Source organism: Lampetra fluviatilis, chromosome 27 (genome assembly GCF_964198595.1).
Source record: "Lampetra fluviatilis chromosome 27, kcLamFluv1.1, whole genome shotgun sequence".
NCBI lineage: Eukaryota > Metazoa > Chordata > Hyperoartia > Petromyzontiformes > Petromyzontidae > Lampetra > Lampetra fluviatilis.
The window spans coordinates 4,087,811-4,110,356 of record NC_136301.1 but is presented as its reverse complement, the minus strand read 5'-3'; the positions used below and the strand labels follow the sequence as shown (position 1 = coordinate 4,110,356).

Here is a 22,546-nt window from a genome sequence, read left to right as displayed (position 1 = left end):
CCCTCCCCACCCAGCCCCTCCCTGCACGACGGACGGACAGACACAATAATCCCCTGTGGGCTGGTGTAACCAGAGGTTCCTACAAGTAACACTCCAATGCAATATTCTTAGATACCGCCCTGAGAACTACTGTTCAAGGGCGATCTACAAATGTTAATTATTATAATCGATTCTCACGGACATGAAATCCATGCAAGTTATCGCGAGCGCATGGATCAAGTTCAGTCGATGAATCGATGGCATCGTTCACACAGCATGCGCCAGAGGTGTGGACTCGAGTCATGTGACTTGGACTCGAGTCAGACTCGAGTCATGAATTTGATGACTTGCGACTCGACTTGGACTTGCATAACAATGACTTTGTCCCACCTATGAGATGTGGACTCGAGTCATGTGACTTGGACTCGAGTCAGACTCGAGTCATGAATTTGATGACTTGCGACTCGACTTGGACTTGCATAACAATGACTTTGTCCCACCTATGAGATGTGGACTCGAGTCATGTGACTTGGACTCGAGTCAGACTCGAGTCATGAATTTGATGACTTGCGACTCGACTTGGACTTGCATAACAATGACTTTGTCCCACCTCTGGCATGCGCTGACCCTGCTGATGAGACACCGCATGTCAAAACCGCGCCAGAGTTTTGCTTGTTTGGAAATCTTCACGCTGCTGAAATCTGGCACTCCCAAAAGGCCGTGCAGCTTATCGGTTGGAAAGCGGATATTTGAAAAGACGTATGGTCTGCTTATTGTCATCCACACAATCAAATCAAGACGATGATTGTGGTGGTGAGGATGATGATTTAATGATGATGGCGGTGAGTAAGTTAACTATGATAACACTATGTAACACGATTTTTGCCCCATGGTAGTATTATTTTTTAATTGCTTATGCCAAAAAGTATAGAAAATTTATATTCCCCGCAAACTTTTCTTTTGTGACCAGGACTTTACGTGAAGGAATGACACATATGCACACCACGTTTTCTCATTGAAAATAGGTAAATTTCAAAATATCACAGAATTAATCAAATCTGATGTGCTCAATAAAAGTGGGTGGCTCGCATCAAGCAAATTAAACAGATCGAAAACAAGCCACCCACTTTTATTGAGCACATTTGATTAATCCCGGCGTCAAAATAATTTATTTTCTACTTTTGAGTGCAGAGGAAAGTGCGTGCATTGAAAATCTAGTTTTCTTTACCGAATTATTTTGTGTAATTGTTGTTCTCGCGCTAAGGAAGAGGGCAGCACAGCGGCCGCTACGGCGCCATGACGAGCGGCGATAGAAGCACCCCGTTCATTGGTCATCGGCTGGCCAGCAACAGCCGCTGTGATTGGACCAGACTTTTTCCGTCATAGGGGGCGGTAAAACGTATGATTACACTGATCAACAGCTGTTTTAGACTAACTTCAGGGTGCTGATTCCAAATCTGATCTCAGATTTGCTCTATCACATCTCATTTTTATGCTATCGGCATACCCCATTTTCATTGATTTTACCCGAAATTAACTCTGTCACGTATGATTGCAAGTTGTTGCGAGTCAGTGACTGCTTTAGTGTTAAAATATGGTGCTGTATTTTTAGGATAGTGTGTTTATAATATAATTTTATGTAGATATCCACATTTATTTAATGTTTTTCTTCTGCAGTTTTTTTTTGAAAATGCAATATTTGATAATGCGATAGACAAAAACTGACGCCAGATTTGGAATCACCACCCCAAAATTACCTTAAAACGATTGGAATACCTTATGCCAGAAAAAAGGTGTGTTGATCAGTGTTATTAATTATTAAATTTTAGTTTAAAACATAAATAGGACCACGATGGTCGTGACCTGGACCGGTTTATTTTATTTCTTTACGAAATCTGGAATTATCAAGCGAGGCGTGCGAGTCTGTGTCGAAAATTTCAGCTCGTTCGGCTTCGTAGATCCGAAGATATTAAGTGTCAAGAGATTCCAAAGACTATGAAACAGACAACACGGAAAGTTAAAAAAAGTGCGTGTTAAAAAGGTACAGCCGATGACCTAATACCGCTCTCAAACCTTCCTGACCACTCCAGCAGATACAATTATGCAAGACGGCACAGCCTTATATGAATACACAGAGCCTATGCTGCTGTTGCTGAGAATCCAGCAGCTTGCTTTTGCTGGCTTAAGCCACATAGGGGGAGAGTTTGGGGGGGGGGTTGTCAGAAGGAGATGGGGGGGTGAATTATAGACTTACAAGATAACGCCGGTTGTAAAAGCAGCGGGGAAAATAAATAAAAGGAAATAAAATAACGGCAGAGCCCCCCCCCCCACCACCGGTGGTAGAGGGAAGGGATGTGGTGGTGGTGGTGGACAAAATGAAATCAGAGGATTATCCACGGTGGGATTGCAAGCCCCCCTGATGAGCACGGGCGTGGGGGTGCAGGGGGGTGTACATACACACGGACATGCCTGCACACGTGTGTAGACACACAGACACGGACATGCCTGCACACGTGTGTAGACACACAGACACACTGACACGGACATGCCTGCACACGTGTGTAGACACACAGGCACACTGACATGCCTGCACACGTGTGTAGACAGACACACGCGGCCCCCCAATCCAGACCCTACGCCCACATACACAGACGTACACACCAAACGGACACAATACACAGACACATGCGTACAACACATACAAACATCCCCCGTATAGCCTTTAACAGAGTGTTGGGGCAAGTGCTGTTAGCGAGCACCTATGATGGCCGGCATGGCACACGAGGGGGTGGGTGGCCAACTCCACGCCCGGCCGCCTTTGTCTCGCCAGTGGCGATGTTTTACACACCGCACCAGGTACTCGCTTAGTCTGCGAATTTTGGTAAGAATTGTGTCAATGCGAATGGTGTGTGAAGAGTTTGGAAAACAAATTTGAAAGAAAAAAAGTCATTGGGGCAGGAGGAACTGGGGAATACCATTGTACATTATTCGGAATATTGAATAATTCGGCAAGGCCAGTACCCAATATGTGTCCACATTTAGAATCAATAATGTGGCGTTGAGGAGTAATTTGGCTGCTAAAATGTCATTTGCGATAGCCAGGGTCACTCTTGACAAAGAGCTACACAGCTCAGTGGGCCTTACTTGGTCAGTTAAAAAAAAAAGTTTGTTGCAGAGGCTTTAGTGGTTAGAATCTGGCAGGCCGCCCCGGTTATTACTGGGGCTGGAGGGATGCCGCGGGGGGGGGGGGTGTGGGGAGGGTGGCCCCGGTGTGGTTCGCGGGTGCCACCTGTGGCAGGGCGGCGTTGAGCTGGCGGTGCAGCGAGTCTCGCTGGTGCGTCACCTCCTGCAGCCGCAGCTGGGCTTGGGACAACCCCTCCTGGGACAATGGAGAGCAAGGCAGACCAAACACCAGACGGACAGGTTGGAGAACAGACCGAACACCAGACGGACAGGTTGGAGAGCAGACCAAACACCAGACGGACAGGTTGGAGAACAGACCAAACACCAGACGGACAGGTTGGAGGGCAGGCAGATGGACGGACGTGCAGGTGACACAACAGACAGGTGAACGCAGGCAGACGCGTGTGGGTGTCACCGCAGTGCTCTGCACACAATACAAAGATCCCCTGTGTAGCCTTAACAGACTTTAAGGGGCAAGTGCTGTTAGCGAGCAGCCGGCACGGCAAATCGAGTGAGGTGGGTGGCCAGCGTCACGCCACGTTTTTACTCCCAAGTGGCAATGTTCACACACCGCACCAGGTACTCATTTGACGCTGAGTCGACCTAGGAGAGGTCCAGAACCGACTCAGATATTCGTCACTGTTATTGGTCGGGAGCCGAAATCTAAATTGGGTCGCCGGGTTTGTAGCACAACGCGCTAACCGCTGCACGACCGCTACCCCACTGACACAACAACAACGGCCGCCATTCGCAACGAAGCGTCGGTGACGTCACCACGGCGCCTTTGGCAGGCCAGTTGCACTTTGAGGCCACGTGAAGTGTCGAAGGCTCGCTGACAAGAGGTCACGGGACAGACCCAGGTGTCATGCGTTAACCGAGATGACTGGCAGATGCACCAGCTGACACACACACTGATACAAAAAATAGATCCCCCGTATGGCCTTTAACTGACTGTCGGGGCAAGTGCTGTTAGCAAGCACCTATGAAGGGGGTGGGTAGCCAGCACCAGGCTCGACCGCCATTGTCTCCCTAGTGGCGATGTTTACGCACCGCACCAGGTACTCATTTGAGGCTGAGTCGACCTAGGGGTGACCCAGGACCAGTTCAGATAATCGTCACCGGTGTTGGCCGTGAGCGGAAATCAAACTCGGGTCGCTGAGTCCGTAGCGCAGCGCGCTGACCGCTCCACCACCGCTCCTACACACTGACACACGCACTGATGCACACACACACACACCGACACACACACTGACGTACACACACACACACTGACACACGCACTGACACACACACACACACACTGACAAGCGCACTGACGCGCACACACACACTGCCACGCGCACTGACGCACACACACACACACACTGACACACGCACTGACGCACACACACACACCGACACACACACTGACGTACACACACACACACCGACACACGCACTGACGCACACACACACACACACACTGACACACGCACTGACGCACACACACACACACTGACAAGCGCACTGACGCGCACACACACACTGACACGCGCACTGACGCACACACACACACACTGACACACGCACTGACGCACACACACACACCGACACACGCACTGACGCACACACACACACACCGGCACACGCACTGACGCACACATACACACACACCGACACACGCACTGACGTACACACACACTGACACGCGCGCACCTGCGCGCCCCTGAGCGTCTCGAGCAGGCGGTCGCGCTCCTGCAGCATGCTGCTCATGAGCCGCTCCAGACTCGCGTCCTCCCAGCCGTTCTGCGAGCCTCTCCGCGGGGCCGGCACAGGCGCCCCGGGGGGGCCCATCGCCGACCCCGCCGCGACCCCCGCGGCGACGGGTCCCGACGACGACGAGGACCCCGCTGACGAGGACGACGCCGGCCCTCCCGGCGGCGCCGTCGCCCCCGCCGCCGTCGTCGCGGCCGAAGAGGAGGAGGACGACGACGATGAGGTCGTCGTCGTCAGTGAGGAGGGCGCGGGGTCCTCGGAGATCGTGGGCATCACCTGGCGGCGGGAACGGAGCCTGCGCTAGGCCTCGGTCGCCCTGCAAAGCGGCCGAGCGCTCTCGCCACGTCGCCATCGCCGGCCATGGTCTATCCACAGCTGGATGAAGGCCTCCCTCCCCCCCCCCCCCCAACTCACCAAGCCGTCGCCATGGTCTCGCGACGCAACGATCCGTCGAGCTCCCGCACGCGAACGCATTCGTCGCTCCGTCCATTATCACCATTTCAATGTTTTGTTGTTGTTCCATCATTGCGCTCGTCGAAGCAGGAAAGCTTCACCGAGCCTCGTGACTCTTTCTCAGGAGGGTCCGGCCAAGTTTTCGCGGTGGCGCGGCGGCGGCTGCTGCGCACGATCCAAATCGAGCAACTCGCGCGGCAATTCAGTCAAGTTTGACAAAATGTGAACGTTTGGAAAAATTTTTTACAAAAATTACACCGCCATTTACTCATTTGGGTTTACCCACAGCAGCAGAGTGGCTCCCTGCCGGCAGACTTATACCATCTTTGAAACACAGCACCTCAGTGATAGCCGCGGGCTCTAAGAATGGCGCGAATACCAAATGTACTCAATAATTATGAATGATCATGGTTATTATTATTATTGGAACGTGGAATTTCCACCACTTGCTCGGGGCTGTGAGCAGCAAAAGAGCGCCGCCTCTGAACGCTGCACATCTCCGAGCGGGAATTCACCCGCGGACTTTTGCCTCCTGACACTGACGAGGGGGGAGGAGGATGAGGAGGACGAGGAGGAGGGAGAAGGCTGCGAAGGGTGCGAGAGAGGAGACGTCTCACCTCGCACATCATGCCTGCAGGCGCAAGGAGAGACACCGCAGTGGTGGGGAGGCTGCACGTGCCGGCAGAGACTGACGCGGCGGAGATCATGCCACCACCATCATCGCCTGGAGTGCCATCGCGTCAGCCTCCCTCGCCTCCCTCCTTCGCCCGCCCGGTCGCCGGCCTGTCCCTCCGTTCCGTCGACCGCTTCCGCTGTTGTTCGATCGGCCGTTTGGTCACTTGTCTGCCCGCCCGTTCGCCCGTTGTTCGACCGCTCCGTTGCTCGAACCAGCTCCGACGATTACCCTGCAGCGACTCGTCTGGGCCTCGCGTTCGTTCGCTCGTTCGTTTGCGAGCGAGCGAACCGACGCGCGGATCAGCGGCCCGCTTGTTCCCGCGTCGCCTGAACGTTCATTCGCCCTCTCCTCTCGCGCGCGCGTTCCTCCGTCCGCTCGTTCGTGTCGCTCGCTGGCGCGTCCGTGCATCCGCCCGTTTGACTGCCCCCTCCGTCGGCTTTGCTCCTTATCCTCGTTTGCTTGCCCCGTGGAGATTGTCAGCGCGTCCGTTTCACTTGGTCGTCCGCTCGCTATCGTTCGACTGTTTGTTGGTTCGTTGGCTCCGTGCTGTGCAGCTGATTAGCTGCCCTCCCTAGCAGACAGAAGAGAAGATGGGGAGAGAGTGAGTTGATAAGGGATAAGTGAGTGGGTGGGTGCGTGAGTTAGTGGGTTGTTGGGTGAGACAGTGATTGGGAGGGTGGGTAACTGAGTGAGTGGATAATTGGATGAGTGAGTGAGTGGATGAGTTAGTAGTTGGCTACATAGGAGGGTGGGTAAGCAAGTGAGTGAAGAGATGAGAAAGTGAGTTAGTGAGTAGGTGAATGAGTGAAATGGCGAGCGGGTGAACAGATGAAAGAGTGAATGAGCGGGTGGGTGGATGGGCGAGTGAGTGAACAGGGGAGTGCAGGGGTGAATGACTGAAACGAGCAAAGTGAGTTTGGCGACTGAGCGAGTGAGTCAACAGATGAGCAAGTGACTGAACCCGCGAACGAGTGAGTGACCGAACGAGTCAATTGGCGAGCGTTTGAGTGAAACGGCGGTTAAGGATGTTGACACAAACGCGGCAGAATTAACGATCTAACCTACTCCCCGGCCATCGAGAGCATCCATCACCCGGCAGGGAAAAACAATAAAACAAGCGCGCGACAAAATGGAAAACACTTCCCAGTCGCAGCACGGGTTCGTCGGTTCCAGAGGGCGAACTTCTGCAAGGCATTGTGGGCACCTGGTCACGATGCCGCGCGACCAAAACACCCCTTTTCCCATCGAGCGCGTTTAATTTATTAGACGGCGGTGGATCGATGGCGATATGTAGCCACGTCCCGATAATCGATTGCGGAGAGCCCGCGCCCGTTTAATTAATCCGGCCCGCCTCCTAACGAGGCGCGCTAACGAGACGGAGGAGACGGGGCGCGAGAGACGCGGCGAATGCGACCGAGAAGCACGTCCGCGTGTGGCTCAGAGAAGCTCTCCTCAAGCTCACCGGTGAGCCGAGTATCGGTGAGTTCGAACGCTTGGCTCACCGCGTGGCAAATTTCACTCGTTGGGCCGCGTCGGCTGGTGGAGGGAACGTAACGGGCCCCGGCACGGAGACAAAGATCACCCGGTAGAGCCAGGCTGCTTGCGGGCAAGAGCTGTCGGCGAGCGATTATGAAGGCAGCAGGCAGGGATGGGTGGCCAGCAACACGCACAGCCGCCTTTGTCTCCCCCGTGCTTAATGTTGACCACGCACCGCACCAGATACTCATTTGTGGCTGAGTCGAGCCAGGGGAGGCCCAGGAACGATTCAAATATTCCTGAGCGGGAGTCCAACTCGGGACACCGGGTTGGGAGCGCAATGCGGCAACGACTGCACTAAGCGGCGGTGACGTCACCACGGCGCCAGGCTAGGTGCACTCCGAGGCTCTGCGAAGTGTCGAAGGCTCGGCTGGCAGGTCACACACTCGCACGTGAGCACACACTCCAGTGTTTGAAGTGTTTTTTTTTATCATTCGTTCAGCAACCTCCGCACCACGATGTAATGACGATATGGAATTTGTCGCTGTGAATTACAATTATCGTGCACACACAAACACACAATTGAGTGTGCACACCCAGACACGCGCGCGCACACACGCGTGCACTATTCCTGCGCGTTCCGATTCAAACGCGGACAAGTCGAGGCCAGACGGGAAAATTGATATCCTCTTTTGAAATTTATGGTACGCACGAGTACTGTCGCGTGTATAGGAATGACACGCAGACAAAGATTCTCCCCACCCCCCTCCAGACTGTTGGGGCAAAGTGCTTTGAGCGAGCACCCTATGTAGGCCGGCACAGCACACGAGGTGGGGTGGGGGTTGGATAACACACCACGCACGGTCGCCTTTGTCTGCCGAGTGGCGACGTTAACAAACTCGAAAATGTTGAGGTTACACATTTCAGGCCGAGTCAACCTAGGGGATGCCCAGGACCGGTTCGAATATTGCATCACCGATGTTGGTCGAACCCTTGAACCGCTACACTACCGCTCCCCCCGCCCCACACAAACACACACGCACATATACAACAGCCTCCGTGCGTCACTACGGTGCTTGTGCCAGGCTAGGTGCACCGTGAGGCCACGTGAACGTGTCGAATGCTCGCTGCATTCGACATGAGGTCACGGGACATACCCAACGTGCCGTGGGTTGACTGACCGAAACCACTTACGCTGATCCAGTCTGGTTGAACCCAGGGATGGATCATTCACTGGCGAGCCGGAAAGTTTCAAGTTGGCGCAGGGTGTTTCTGTAAAAGGGGGGGAGGAGGTTCCGCGTTTCGCAAGCGTAAAGAAGGGGGGCATCATAGTAACCGTGGCTGAGAAAAACTTCAAAGTGACGGAGAGATCAGGCAGCTTCCACTCAGCGTCACGCGCGCAGCCGATCGACAGATAATGCCGCTCGACACATTCAGGGCGAGCACCTCCGCTGCCAGACAAACTCCCAGCTGGGGTTTGAGCAAAATGTGCGGGTACAATCTTCTCTCGAACCACTCCATTACCTCGTGCAGAGTTACGGGGGGGGGGGGTGGAGTGGCGGCTGATGTCTTGATAGACCGTGCACCCCCCGCCCCCCCACCTTGACCAACTCGCAGTGACCCGCGTGAAGCGTTGTGGTCAAACTGCTGATCTCGTCTAAAGCAGCATAAACCATCGACCACGCGAACTCCGGGGTCATCCTCGCGACAGCAGCAGAGGCCCTTTGGGTCAACCATCGAATAAAAGAGGGCCACCGCATGGCACGCTTCTGCGGCCGTCTGGCAAAGCGCTCTTCATCATTCCGATATTAGGGATCCACTGGGAGACGTGCACTTCCAAATCGTCTCAATGGACAAAACTCATTTCTTTTCAACTGCTCTTTGTGTTTACAGTTCCTATGATCACTGTTTCATCGCTTTCATGGCTTTATTTTGGTGATTTTCGAAAAGTTTTTTGGTTTGGCCATGTTTGTTTGTTGTAGTACAGAGTTAGACTGATGGCCTTAATCTAAGTTGTTTGACTTGCATCCCACTGGGATATTTGCACAGGGTTGGTGTACGGTGATTGTTCTGCAATATTTTGCTGTCTTTTCTTGGATTTTCTGTTTGCACATAGTCACTTTAAGATGTTTTCTTGTTCATGTTTTAGATTTTTGTTTGTTGCGGTTGCACCCGATTCAAGAGCCGAATGGCTCACAGGGCTACACCTAATAAATGAACTTTGAACTTTGTGTTTAGTTTGTTGTCCCCCGCGTGCGGGTGGCTACGTACGGTGCGAATGAAGTTCAACATGCATACAAAGAACCTCCATGGCTTGCCAGTCATGGGGTTGGCGGGGGGGGGCTCATCCAAAGGGAATCAAAGTTATTGTTGACTATTGATTTGTTTAAACATCACAGCCGTTCCTCAAGCCACCGCTGGATGGATGATGGCCTCCCCATGCCGTGTCGGTCACGGAGGAAGTTTGACCATACTTCACCGCGCTCGTCAGCGCGGACCGGGGAAGGCGAGGCCCAGGTTTTGTTTTGTTTGACAGCACTCTCTAATCAGATGTTTTCACATTTTTGTGTATGGTGCTTTTTCTGCAATATTTTGCTGTCTTTTCTTGGATTTTCTGTTTGCACTCAGTCACATATTCACTTTAAGATGTTTTTTGTTCATGTTTTTGTTTTTTGTTTGTTGCGGTTGCACCCGATTCAAGAGCCGAATGGCTCACAGGGCTATACCTAATAAATAAACTTGAAACTTGAACTTGAACTTGAGACCCATTGAGACGTATTATTATGTCGACTGGGACGGGCAGTTGGTCGGTCGTCGACCGAAACCTCTCCCTCTCTGGAGGTCAAAGATCAGTTGGACCACCACCGTCTGAGACTTCCCCACAAAGTGGTCGCAATCTTATCGACCCCAGAAGGTGGAGATGATAGGCCGAGTCAAACCCCCACCCCCCCCACGCCTTACCCCCTCCAACCAGGAGTTGAACTGGCGACCTTCCAACTGCGGGCATGCTCACCGCACCGCCGGTTCTCTGCATATTAAGTTGTTTTTTTATTGTCTACTTACATTTATTCTATCGTGTTACTGCTGAGGCAACGGCATTAATGGAGGGCTCATTGCGAGCACTGTGAACATGACGTTCCTCGCTGCGTGCAATCAACGGAACAACTCGAGACGACCACCGACTCTCACCACCACCACCACCACCGCTCTCCACAACCCCATCCTTCTGGAGTGCCAAACACTTGCCCCCCCCCCCCGCTTGGGAATCGCACCACCCCCCCCCCCCTCGGGATGTGGCAAATTACTCGGTGCACCCAGTGCCGGATGAAGCTAGTGGCGGGGCCTGTAGCATATGTTATAAAGGGGCCCTACGGTTTTTTTTTTTAAACACATACATATTAAAACACATTTTTTTTAAACTTGTATTGTATTTTTTTTTTTGCTATAAGCCAGATAATACGACAAATCGCTAACCTTAAACACCCAGTCGTTCATAAAAGTTGAAGGCAGTATAGTACTATAGTGATAGAGCAAGTGCAGAATCACTGAACCGGAATTGATAGCTTGAAAGCATTTAGCGCGGGGTCCTTGAAAGTGCGGGGCCCGTAGCTACTGCACATGTAGTAGCTACTACTAGTGTAGTACTAGTGTAGTAGCTACTACACGTGCAGCTACTACACGTGCAGCTACTACATCTGTAGCTACTACACGTGCAGCTACTACACGTGCAGCTACTGCACGTGCAGCTGCTACACGTGTAGTAGCTGCACATGCAGCTACTGCACGTGCAGCTACTACACGTGCAGCTGCTGCATGTGCAGCTGCTACACATGTAGCTACTACACGTGCAGCTACTACACAAGTAGCTACTACACGTGTAGCTACTACACGTGCAGCTACTACACGTGCAGCTACTACACGTGCAGCTACTACACGTGCAGCTGCTACACGTGTAGCTACTACACGTGCAGCTGCTACACGTGCAGCTACTACGCGTGCAGCTACTACGCGTGTAGCTACTACACGTGCAGCTGCTACACGTGCAGCTGCTACACGTGCAGCTGCTACACGTGTAGCTACTACACGTGCAGCTACTACACGTGTAGCTGCTACACGTGCAGCTGCTACACGTGTAGCTACTACACGTGCAGCTGCTACACGTGCAGCTACTACACGTGCAGCTGCTACACGTGCAGCTGCTACACGTGCAGCTACTACACGTGCAGCTGCTACACGTGCAGCTACTACACGTGCAGCTGCTACACGTGCAGCTACTACACGTGCAGCTGCTACACGTGCAGCTACTACACGTGCAGCTGCTACACGTGTAGCTGCTACACGTGCAGCTACTACACGTGCAGCTACTACACGTGTAGTAGCTACTACACATGTAGCTAATACACGTGTAGTAGCTGCACGTGTAGTAGCTGCACGTGTAGCAGCTGCACGTGTAGTAGCTACACGTGCAGCTACTACACGTGTAGCTACTACACGTGTAGCTACTACACGTGCAGCTACTACACAAGTAGCTACTACACGTGCAGCTGCTACACGTGCAGCTACTACACGTGCAGCTACTACACGTGTAGCTACTACACGTGCAGCTACTACACGTGTAGCTACTACACGTGCAGCTACTACACGTGTAGCTACTACACGTGCAGCTACTACACGTGTAGCTACTACACGTGCAGCTACTACACGTGCAGCTACTACACGTGCAGCTACTACACGTGCAGCTACTACACGTGTAGCAGCTACTACACGTGCAGCTGCTACACGTGCAGCTGCTACACGTGCAGCTGCTACACGTGCAGCTACTACACGTGCAGCTACTACACGTGTAGCAGCTACTACACGTGCAGCTACTACACGTGCAGCTACTACACGTGCAGCTGCTACACGTGCAGCTGCTACACGTGCAGCTACTACACGTGCAGCTACTACACGTGCAGCTACTACACGTGCAGCTACTACACGTGCAGCTACTACACGTGCAGCTACTACACGTGCAGCTACTACACGTGCAGCTACTACACGTGCAGCTACTACACGTGCAGCTACTACACGTGCAGCTACTACACGTGTAGCTACTACACGTGTAGCTACTACACGTGCAGCTACTACACGTGCAGCTACTACACGTGCAGCTACTACACGTGTAGCTGCTACATGTGCAGCTGCTGCACGTGTAGCAGCTACTTGTGCTACTCGGACAATCCGGCACTGGGTGCACCGATGCTGCTGGCGGAGTGCTCCGTAAGTGGGACGTGCACTTGCAGCGCTACCGCAGAGCTTTGGGCTGAGCCTGCCCTGTCGGTGAAACCGTTCAGCCGCGGCGATGTTTGAGAACCTTTAAGGGGAACCCAAATTCTAAAAGGCGGTCACCCTATGCGCCTAGGTATATACGCACCGGCTTGACTAACCCTCTGTGCAAACGCTTCATCTCTCGAGCGCTTGTAGACAGACCTGCTGCCCACGCCGGACAGCTGTGAAGGAGAGCATCAGAGCCCATCGGATTCCTCCTGCGATCTCAACAAAGATTGGGACTCTGAACATTTTTCGATTTTAAAGCTTTCGCGACTGCGGGAATTCATCTTCTTGGTTCTTTCGGTAAAGTCACGTAGAATGGAAATAATAAAATAATAAAAACAAAACATAATAAAATAATTCTCACGACGTTTCGGCCACAACGCAAGCAGCCGTCCTCAGGTGGAGAACAGGTCTGAACATTGTTCGAGATTGACATCAGCTGCACAGCCAGGATCACGACTGTACGCGCCGTGCAGTCATTTACAGGCCTTTGACATCTCCGCTGCTGGATGGAGGCCTCCGTCCTATCCGCGTTGGGCACGGGGCTCGTTCGACCATACTTCACCACGCCGGTCAGTGTGGATCGGCGGAGGAGGGGATAGAGGTGGGGGGGGGGGGGGGGCCTCGCCACTGATGCTAGCCGCGGCGAGAGATCGAGCTCAACAAAAGCACACCGAGTTTACAGCGCAAGTGCGCCAACCGCTGCGCCACCGCTCCTGCAATGTGGGCTTTAAGCAGTTTGCATCGTTCAGCGCGAGCAACGCTTTGCGAACGTGCAGCCACAATAACGCGCCGTCACGCGCACGGCCCAATCGATGCGTGTCACCGTGACCACTGCGCCCTCCCATCGCAGGTGGAGCGCGCGGAGACGCAACGGAACAGCGGTGCAGAGGGGAGGAAGGAGGGGCTGGTCAACGTGCTCGTCGGCTACGCCAAGCTCGCCATTTACAGGGCGAGGAAGGTGGCCCTGGAGGGGAAACGTCCGGCCAGCAGCCTGGGCATCTTCCGCGCTCTGGTCGGAGCCAGGGTGTGTGGGCCGGAGTTCCGCCATGCGCGGCTGACCCACGCCGTGCCGGCCTTCAAGGAGCAGTGGGCGATGGATGAAGCCGTGTGCTCGGTGGCAAATGACGGGGAGCTCTGCATGCAGTTATGAGCTACCCGTCGGAGGCCGTCGGACTGCGAGAAGGGCTGCGTGCAGAAGGAGAGAGAGCGAGAGAGAGAGAGAGTGACCGAGAGTGACCGAGAGAGTGAGCGAGAGAGTGACCGAGAGAGTGAGCGAGAGAGTGACCGAGAGAGTGAGCGAGAGAGTGAGCGAGAGAGTGAGCGAGAGAGTGACCGAGAGAGAGGGCGAGAGAGTGACCGAGAGAGTGAGCGAGAGAGTGACCGAGAGAGTGAGCGAGAGAGTGACCGAGAGAGTGAGCGAGAGAGTGACCGAGAGAGTGACCGAGAGAGTGAGCGAGAGAGTGACCGAGAGAGTGAGCGAGAAGTGGGGGTTTACATAAAGCAAAGTTTAAAAATTAAAATAAAAAATTACGAAATGATGAACGAAGCAAAGTGCCGACTACACCGAGCATCTTCTTGTTTCCACTGATTGTAAAAAAAAAGAGAGGGGAAGGAGGGACAAGCGGGGAGGGAGAGAGGGAATGGGTAGGAAGAGATGACCCACGCCGTGCCGGCCTTCAAGGAGCAGTGGGCGCTGGAGGCGGGCCGTGTGCTCGGTGGCAGAAGACGGAGAGATCTGCATGCAGATATGAGCTACCCGTGGGATGGCCGTGGGACTGCGAGAAGGGCTGGGTGCAGATGCAGCACTTGTCGGGAAAAAAAGAGAGAGAGAGTGGGGGGAGAGAGGGGAGCGAGGGGTGAGAGGAGGGAGACGCAGTGGGGAGAGAGGCAGGAAGAGAGGGAGACGCAGGGCGGGGGGGAGGAGGAAGCAGGGAAAGAGAGGGGAGGGAGAGAGAGAGCCAGCAAGATCTAATGGGCAGTGGAAAGCAAGCAGCAACAGGGAGGGAGAGCTTTGATGACGAAAGACACACCTAGACAAATATCATCTCTATATCCGTGCAGGCCGTTGGGGCAAGCGCTGTTAGCGAGCACCTATTAGGGCCAGCATGGCACACGAGGGCGGTTGTGTCACTAGCACCACGCCCGACCGCCTTTGTCTCCCCAGCGGCGATGTTTACACACCGCACCAGGTACTCCTGTGAGATTGAGTCGAGCTTTGGGGAGAGACCTCGAGACCGGCTCAGATCGTTGCAGCTGACGTTGACCCCGTGGCCAGGAATTGAACTCATTACAGGGTTCATGGCGCCACCGCTCCACCAAAGAGAGAGACAAAGACGGTGGGGAGTTGGTGGGTCGGGGGAGGATGCAGATGTTGAGATTATATAATGAATGCGTTTTCATTTAAAGCTTTCGTGACTGCAGAGATTCATCTTCTTGGTTCTTTCGGTAAAGTCACGTAGAAGGGGCTTCACCGAAAGAACCAAGAAGATGAATGCGTTTTTGTACGAACAAAGTGTGACTGATCTTAGTGGCAGCGTCTGTAAGACGGACGGAACGCATTCTAACGTATTAGGGGCCGTCCATAAATGACGTCACGCGATTTTGGACGAATTTGGACCCCCCCCGTCACACGACGTCACAAAAAGTCAGACCCCCCCCCCCTCGAATATGACGTCACAAAGTTCTGCCCCCCCCCCCCTCAAAAATAAAACACGGTTCAAATCGCTTTAAACTATTGTCATTGTAGTGCGTATTTAATGTGGCGCTGCACTCTGATGTTGTAGGAGAAAACATTTATTAAAAAGTCTATTTATTGAAGTAGAACGTGTTGGCTATATTTATTTAAAGTTGCGCATTTGATGTGACGTCACATTTCTCACCCCCCCCCCCCTCGTCACACATCGCCACAAATGTCTGACCCCGCCCCCCCTAGGTGCGTGACGTCATTTATGGACGGCCCCTTATCACTGCTTCACAAAGGTGATGCATTCTAAACAAGACCCCAGCTTCTCCATAATGGTGTTTCATGTTGTAACAAAACGAAAACATTCTTGTTATTGTTGTTGTTATTGTTGTTGTTTTAAATGCATTGAGCGACATTACTTCCGAGTCTCAACCGGGTGGCCGTGCGAGAGAGACATCGATGCGCGCGTTTGGAGAGAATAGGGGATGGGGAATTGGGAAGAGACGCGGACACACAGAGACAATTGTCACGAGAGGAGAATGAGACAGAGAGAGACAGAGCGAGAGAGACAATCAATGATGAGAGGCGAGGATACATGGGGGGTGGGGGGGGGATGCAGACAGTGACCTTGGCAGTGGGAGCTGTTACAGACAGACCCAGTGACCAGCAGACAGACCCAGTGACCAGCAGACAGACCCAGTGACCAGCAGACAGACCCAGTGACCAGCAGACAGACCCAGTGACCAGCAGACGCAGTGACCAGCAGACAGACCCAGTGACCAGCAGACAGACCCAGTGACCAGCAGACAGACCCAGTGACCAGCAGACAGACCCAGTGACCAGCAGACAGACGCAATGACCAGCAGACAGACCCAGTGACCAGCAGACAGACCCAGTGACCAGCAGACGCAGTGACCAGCAGACAGACCCAGTGACCAGCAGACAGACGCAATGACCAGCAGATGCAGTGACCAGCAGACAGACCCAGTGACCAGCAGACGCAGTGACCAGCAGACAGACCCAGTGACCAGCAGACAGATGCAATGACCAGCAGACAGACCCAGTGACCAGCAGACAGACCCAGTGACCAGCAGACGCAGTGACCAGCAGACAGACCCAGTGACCAGCAGACAGACCCAGTGACCAGCAGACAGACCCAGTGACCAGCAGACAGACCCAGTGACCAGCAGACAGACCCAGTGACCAGCAGACGCAGTGACCAGCAGACAGACCCAGTGACCAGCAGACAGACCCAGTGACCAGCAGACAGACCCAGTGACCAGCAGACGCAGTGACCAGCAGACAGACCCAGTGACCAGCAGACAGACCCAGTGACCAGCAGACAGACCCAGTGACCAGCAGACGCAGTGACCAGCAGACAGACCCAGTGACCAGCAGACAGACCCAGTGACCAGCAGACAGACCCAGTGACCAGCAGACACAGTGACCAGCAGACAGACCCAGTGACCAGCAGACAGACCCAGTGACCAGCAGACAGACCCAGTGACCAGCAGACGCAGTGACCAGCAGACAGACCCAGTGACCAGCAGACAGACGCAGTGACCAGCAGACAGACCCAGTGACCAGCAGACAGACCCAGTGACCAGCAGACGCAGTGACCAGCAGACAGACCCAGTGACCAGCAGACAGACCCAGTGACCAGCAGACAGACCCAGTGACCAGCAGACGCAGTGACCAGCAGACAGACCCATTGACCAGCAGACAGACCCAGTGACCAGCAGACAGACCCAGTGACCAGCAGACGCAGTGACCAGCAGACAGACCCTGTGACCGGCAGACAGACCCAGTGACCAGCAGACAGACGCAGTGACCAGCAGACAGGCCCAGTGACCAGCAGACAGACCCAGTGACCAGCAGACAGACCCAGTGACCAGCAGACAGACCCAGTGACCAGCAGACAGACCCAGTAACCAGCAGACGCAGTGACCAGCAGACAGACCCAGTGACCAGCAGACAGACCCAGTGACCAGCAGACAGACCCAGTGACCAGCAGACGCAGTGACCAGCAGACAGACCCAGTGACCAGCAGCCAGACCCAGTGACCAGCAGACGCAGTGACCAGCAGACAGACCCAGTGACCAGCAGACAGACCCAGTGACCAGCAGACAGACCCAGTGACCAGCAGACGCAGTGACCAGCAGACAGACCCAGTGACCAGCAGACAGACCCAGTGACCAGCAGACAGACCCAGTGACGAGCAGACGCAGTGACCAGCAGACAGACCCAGTGACCAGCAGACAGACCCAGTGACCAGCAGACAGACCCAGTGACCAGCAGACAGACCCAGTGACCAGCAGACGCAGTGACCAGCAGACAGACCCAGTGACCAGCAGACAGACCCAGTGACCAGCAGACACAGTGACCAGCAGACAGACCCAGTGACCAGCAGACAGACCCAGTGACCAGCAAACAGACCCAGTGACCAGCAGACGCAGTGACCAGCAGACAGACCCAGTGACCAGCAGACAGACCCAGTGACCAGCAGACAGACCCAGTGACCAGCAGACGCAGTGACCAGCAGACAGACCCAGTGACCAGCAGACAGACCCAGTGACCAGCAGACAGACCCAGTGACCAGCAGACAGACCCAGTGACCAGCAGACAGACGCAGTGACCAGCAGACAGACCCCGTGAGCGGCAGACAGACCCAGTGACCAGCAGACAGACGCAGTGACCAGCAGACAGGCCCAGTGACCAGCAGACAGACCCAGTGACCAGCAGACAGACGCAGTGACCAGCAGACAGACACACGAGAGACACCCAGCGACGCAGTGGAAACAGCACACACACGGAACTATCTAAGCATGCGACGACTCTCCCTATGGATTTGGCTGCATGCTCCCCGGGATACATTGTGATGTACAGTAGCACTGCCTGCAACATTTTAAAACCCTTTTACAACGAATGCTTAAAATATTCATGTTGGGAAAATGCTCGGTTTTCGGAAACACGTTGAGTCAGTGTGTTGGATATCAACGTGTGTGTGTGTGTGGGGAGCGGTAGTGTCGCGGTTAGCGCGCTGCAACTAAGAACCTGGCGACCCGAGTTCGATTCCCACTCACGGCAAACACCACAGTGACTATTGTTGGAACCGGTCCTGGGTCTCCCCTAGGTCGACTCAGCCTCAAATGAGTACCTGGTGGCGTGTGTAAACATCGCCACTGGGGAGACAAAGGCGGTCGGGCGTGGTGCTGGCCACCCACCCCCTCGTGTGCTGTGCCGGCCTTCACGGGTGCTCGCTAACAGCACTTGCCCCAACAGTCTGTTCAAGCTATACGGGGGATCTTTGTCTTTGTGTGTGAGTGGGGTGAGAGAGCAGTTGTTAGCACGTTGAGCTACAAACCCAGCCACCCGAGTTCGATTCCCGCTCACGACCAATAACGATGACGGATATCTTAAGTCGGTTCTGGACCTCCCCTACGTCGACTCAGTCTTAAATAAGAACCCGGTGCAGTATGCAAACATCGCCACTGGGGAGACAAAGGCGGCCGGGCGCGGTGGATGGTCACCCAGCCCCTCGTGTGCCGTTCCGACCTTCAGAGGTGTTCGCTTAATCGAACTTGTTGGCCGTACAATCTATCGCAATGTATAGCGGGATCGGTGTTGGGGTGGTTCACACGAAGAACAAAACACAAGTTCAACTCTAGACATTGGCACACATCATCAGCAGCAGCGGGCAACTGTGAAATCCAGTTGAAGTATTAAAAAAAAATGTGCAAGTTGACAAAAAAACTCCTCCCATATGTATATCCACATTACATTTTTTTAAATAAAATGTGTCTACAGCCCATACGCCACACACACGGCATTCTGAGAGTGCACATTTTCAGCAGCATTGGTTTAACACAAGCAAACTCTGGACGAAGGTTTCGACATTCAGTGACTCATCAGCAGTCAGGGTCGCTTCAAGCAATGCTGGTTAACTGCCGGATGATTATAGTTTAGGAGGTTTTGACATTCAGTGGCACATCAGCAGTCAGGCTCGCTTCAAGCAATGCTGGAAAACTTCCGGATGTTTATAGTTTAGGAGGTTTTGACATTCAGTGGCACATCAGCAGTCAGGCTCGCTTCAAGCAATGCTGGTAAACTGCCGTATGATTATAGTTTAGGAGGTTTTGACATTTAGTGTATCATCAGCCGTCATGGTCGCCTTGAGAAATGCTGATGGCCTGCCATACGTTTCATAGGCAAGGAGCCTCTCTTGTTTTTTTAATATAAAGGAGACACACAAATATTGAGACGAGACGTATTGCCAATTGCTTGACTTTGTATCTGTAATAGCTTCCGATTGAAGTGAAATTCGTCATGCCATCTTCGGTGGGGTGGGTGGTGGGGGGGCAGTTCCCACATTCGATAACGTGAGTATCTGCCGACAAAAAAAAAGATTGATTCTAAAACGGAAACGTTTCCATCGCCCTGTGACCCAGGCATGCATTACCCATCAGAGCACTGCACGGCGCAAATTCTACTGCGTTCATTATCCGTATGTGGGTGCAGTCGGGAAAGTGGGTTGCTGACCCATCTGTATGGATTTTTACTTCTCTCCCCCACCCCCGCCCACTCCCGCACCACCACCCCCAGTCGTCTCCTGATTGTGCTCTTGGCGTCACGCCAAGGAACGAAACGTCCATTCAGAAAATCTAGCGGGGGCGGTGAGTTATAGACCGCCCCTCCCCCCGTGGAAGTGGACATCCCAGAGCCACTCACGAGAGCCTTTCGAGTGACTTCGAGTGAATAATAGCATACAAAGTCACGTATAAAGATAAAATAATAAATTAAATAAAAGCATATGCTAATATTTAATTTCTTATTTTATCTTAAATAAAAGCATATGCTATTATTTAATTTATTATTTTATCTTTATACGTGACTTGACCGAAAGAACCAGAGAGTAATCTTTGTCTTTGTTAGCAAAGAAAAAAGAAGTGTGCCGTCTGTCGTCACTGCAATTCTGTGCTCGCACGTCAATGCTTCCCCCCCCCCCCGCCGCCGCCTCCACCAAACCCGCACTGACCAGAGCGGTGAAGTATGGCCAAAACAGCCCCCCCGCGCAGGGAGGCTGTTATCCAGCAGCAGATCGACAGAGGACTTCGCACAAAGTGCTGACGCGTCGCCACGTGACTTTTTAATGTGCCGAAGCACAAAGGGCATTGCAGCTCTTCCGCTTCGAGAACACCGATGCGATTAATACAAAGGGTGCCGTCCATAAATGACGTCACGCGATTTTGAACGATATTATTTGACCCCCCCCCTTCGTCACACGGCGTCACAAAAAATTAGACCCCCCCCCCCAAAAAATAAACCATGCTTCCAATCGCTGTAAACTATTGTCATTGTAGTGCGTATTTAGTGTGGCGCTGCACTCTGATGTTGTAGGAGAAAACATTTATTCAAAAGTCTATTTAATTAAGTAGAACGTGTTGTCTATATTTATTTAAAGTTGCGCATTTTGAGGTGACGTCACATGTCTCAAACCCCCCACCCCCTCGTCACACATCGTCTCAAATGTCTGACCCCCCCCCCCCTAGGTGCGTGACGTCATTTATGGACGGCCCCTGATCTAAAATCCCATTTCCTAAGAAAAAGAAGAAGAAAGAGAAACGTCTTGAGAATGCCTCGCGTTATCACGCGCGCGAATGATCGTTCCGACTTTCAGGAAATCTTTGAGCGAAGTTACAAAAGTCGGAGTAGTATCATCACGTCTTCATTTGAAGCTTTCGTGACTGCAGGAATCCTTACTCGTTGTATTTTTTTTCCGACGTCGTGATTTTTTTGTTGTTCTACCTACGAGACTTTTACCGAAAGAACCAATGAGTATGTGGTATTATCATGACGAAGAAACCCGCCTGCTTGGGCCTCGTGGCGAGCGAATAAACGACGGACGCGACCGAGTGGCGATGGGGAAAGCCGCACCTCGTTCGGCCCGCGAGCCCCATCACGACGTCTCGGATAATCTTCTCGACGGACGTTTGATGAACAAAGTGAGATAATTAAAATTAATAAAATAAAATAAAAATCACGACGTTTCGGAGGCAACACAAGCTTCCGTCTTCAGGTGGAACCGTCACAGCACGCTTGCTGAAGACGGAAGCTTGTGTTGCCTCCGAAACTTCGTGATTTTTATTTTATTTTATTAATTTTAATTTTTTACCTACGTGACTTTACCGAAAAAACCTAAGAATATGAATCCTTGCAGTCACGAAAACTTCAAATCTGGAATTAAAGTTGAGAGAATCCCCGCGGAATCTCCCAGTCACCCGCGGGTCAACACCGCCGGTGGCGTTCCACTCCTCGCCACGTCCCACGGATTTGAGTTTTTTTTTTTGGGACGGGGGGGGGGGAGTTTTTCTGCTGCGTGAATCCATCTCCTGGCTTTTCGAATCGTTCCCACACCGCCCGCCCGCCCGTCCGCCCCCCACACACTTTCATTACGAGATTAACAAAAAAAACATTCGACTCAGCACAAAGGTGGTCGGCGTTCCAACGTCAATCAGCTGGTACGATTTACGTGGCACAGCGGGCACACGGTTCTGGAAGGGGCCGCTTTCGCAGTTTCACGTTCAACACCATCTGGCGTGAGCTCGTCCCCCATTGTTACGCCGTGAACGCGGCCTTCAAGGGCCAACTCTTACGCTATCATCGACAAAGATCCCGCGTGTGGCCTTGACAGGCTGCTGGGGCAAGCGATGTTCGTGAGTAGCACCTATGAAGGCCGGCACGGTGGCACACGAGGGGGGTGGGTGGCCAGCCCCACGCCCGGCCGCCTTCGTCTCCCTAGTGACGATGTTTACTACACACCGCACCGGGTACTCATTTGAGGCCGAGTCGACCTAGGGTAGGCGCAGGACCGGTTCAGATAATCGTCACCGGTGTTGACCGTGAGCGGGAATCGAACTCGGGTCGCCGGGTTCGTAGCGCAGCGCACTAAACCGCTACACCACCGCTCTCCACTCCGACATTATCACCACCAACTCGTTTTAGCACTTTCCTGCTGTGACATCGAC

At 53.2% G+C, this 22,546-nt stretch overlaps 1 protein-coding gene across 2 annotated transcripts in view; it reads right to left on the bottom strand.

Moving 5' to 3' along the window:
* Window positions 1-22,546, bottom strand: part of LOC144942313 (liprin-alpha-2-like) — a 67,205-nt gene that overhangs the window by 37,824 nt on the left and 6,835 nt on the right. For both annotated transcript variants that reach the window (XM_078869098.1, XM_078869099.1), the window contains exons 3-5: window positions 5,988-6,617; window positions 4,858-5,193; window positions 3,269-3,358 (exon numbers count right to left, since the gene is read on the bottom strand). In XM_078869098.1, coding sequence (XP_078725224.1) covers window positions 3,269-3,358; window positions 4,858-5,193; window positions 5,988-6,077 — 516 coding nt within the window. In that variant the 5' untranslated portion in view covers window positions 6,078-6,617. The remainder of the gene's footprint in view (window positions 1-3,268; window positions 3,359-4,857; window positions 5,194-5,987; window positions 6,618-22,546) is intronic.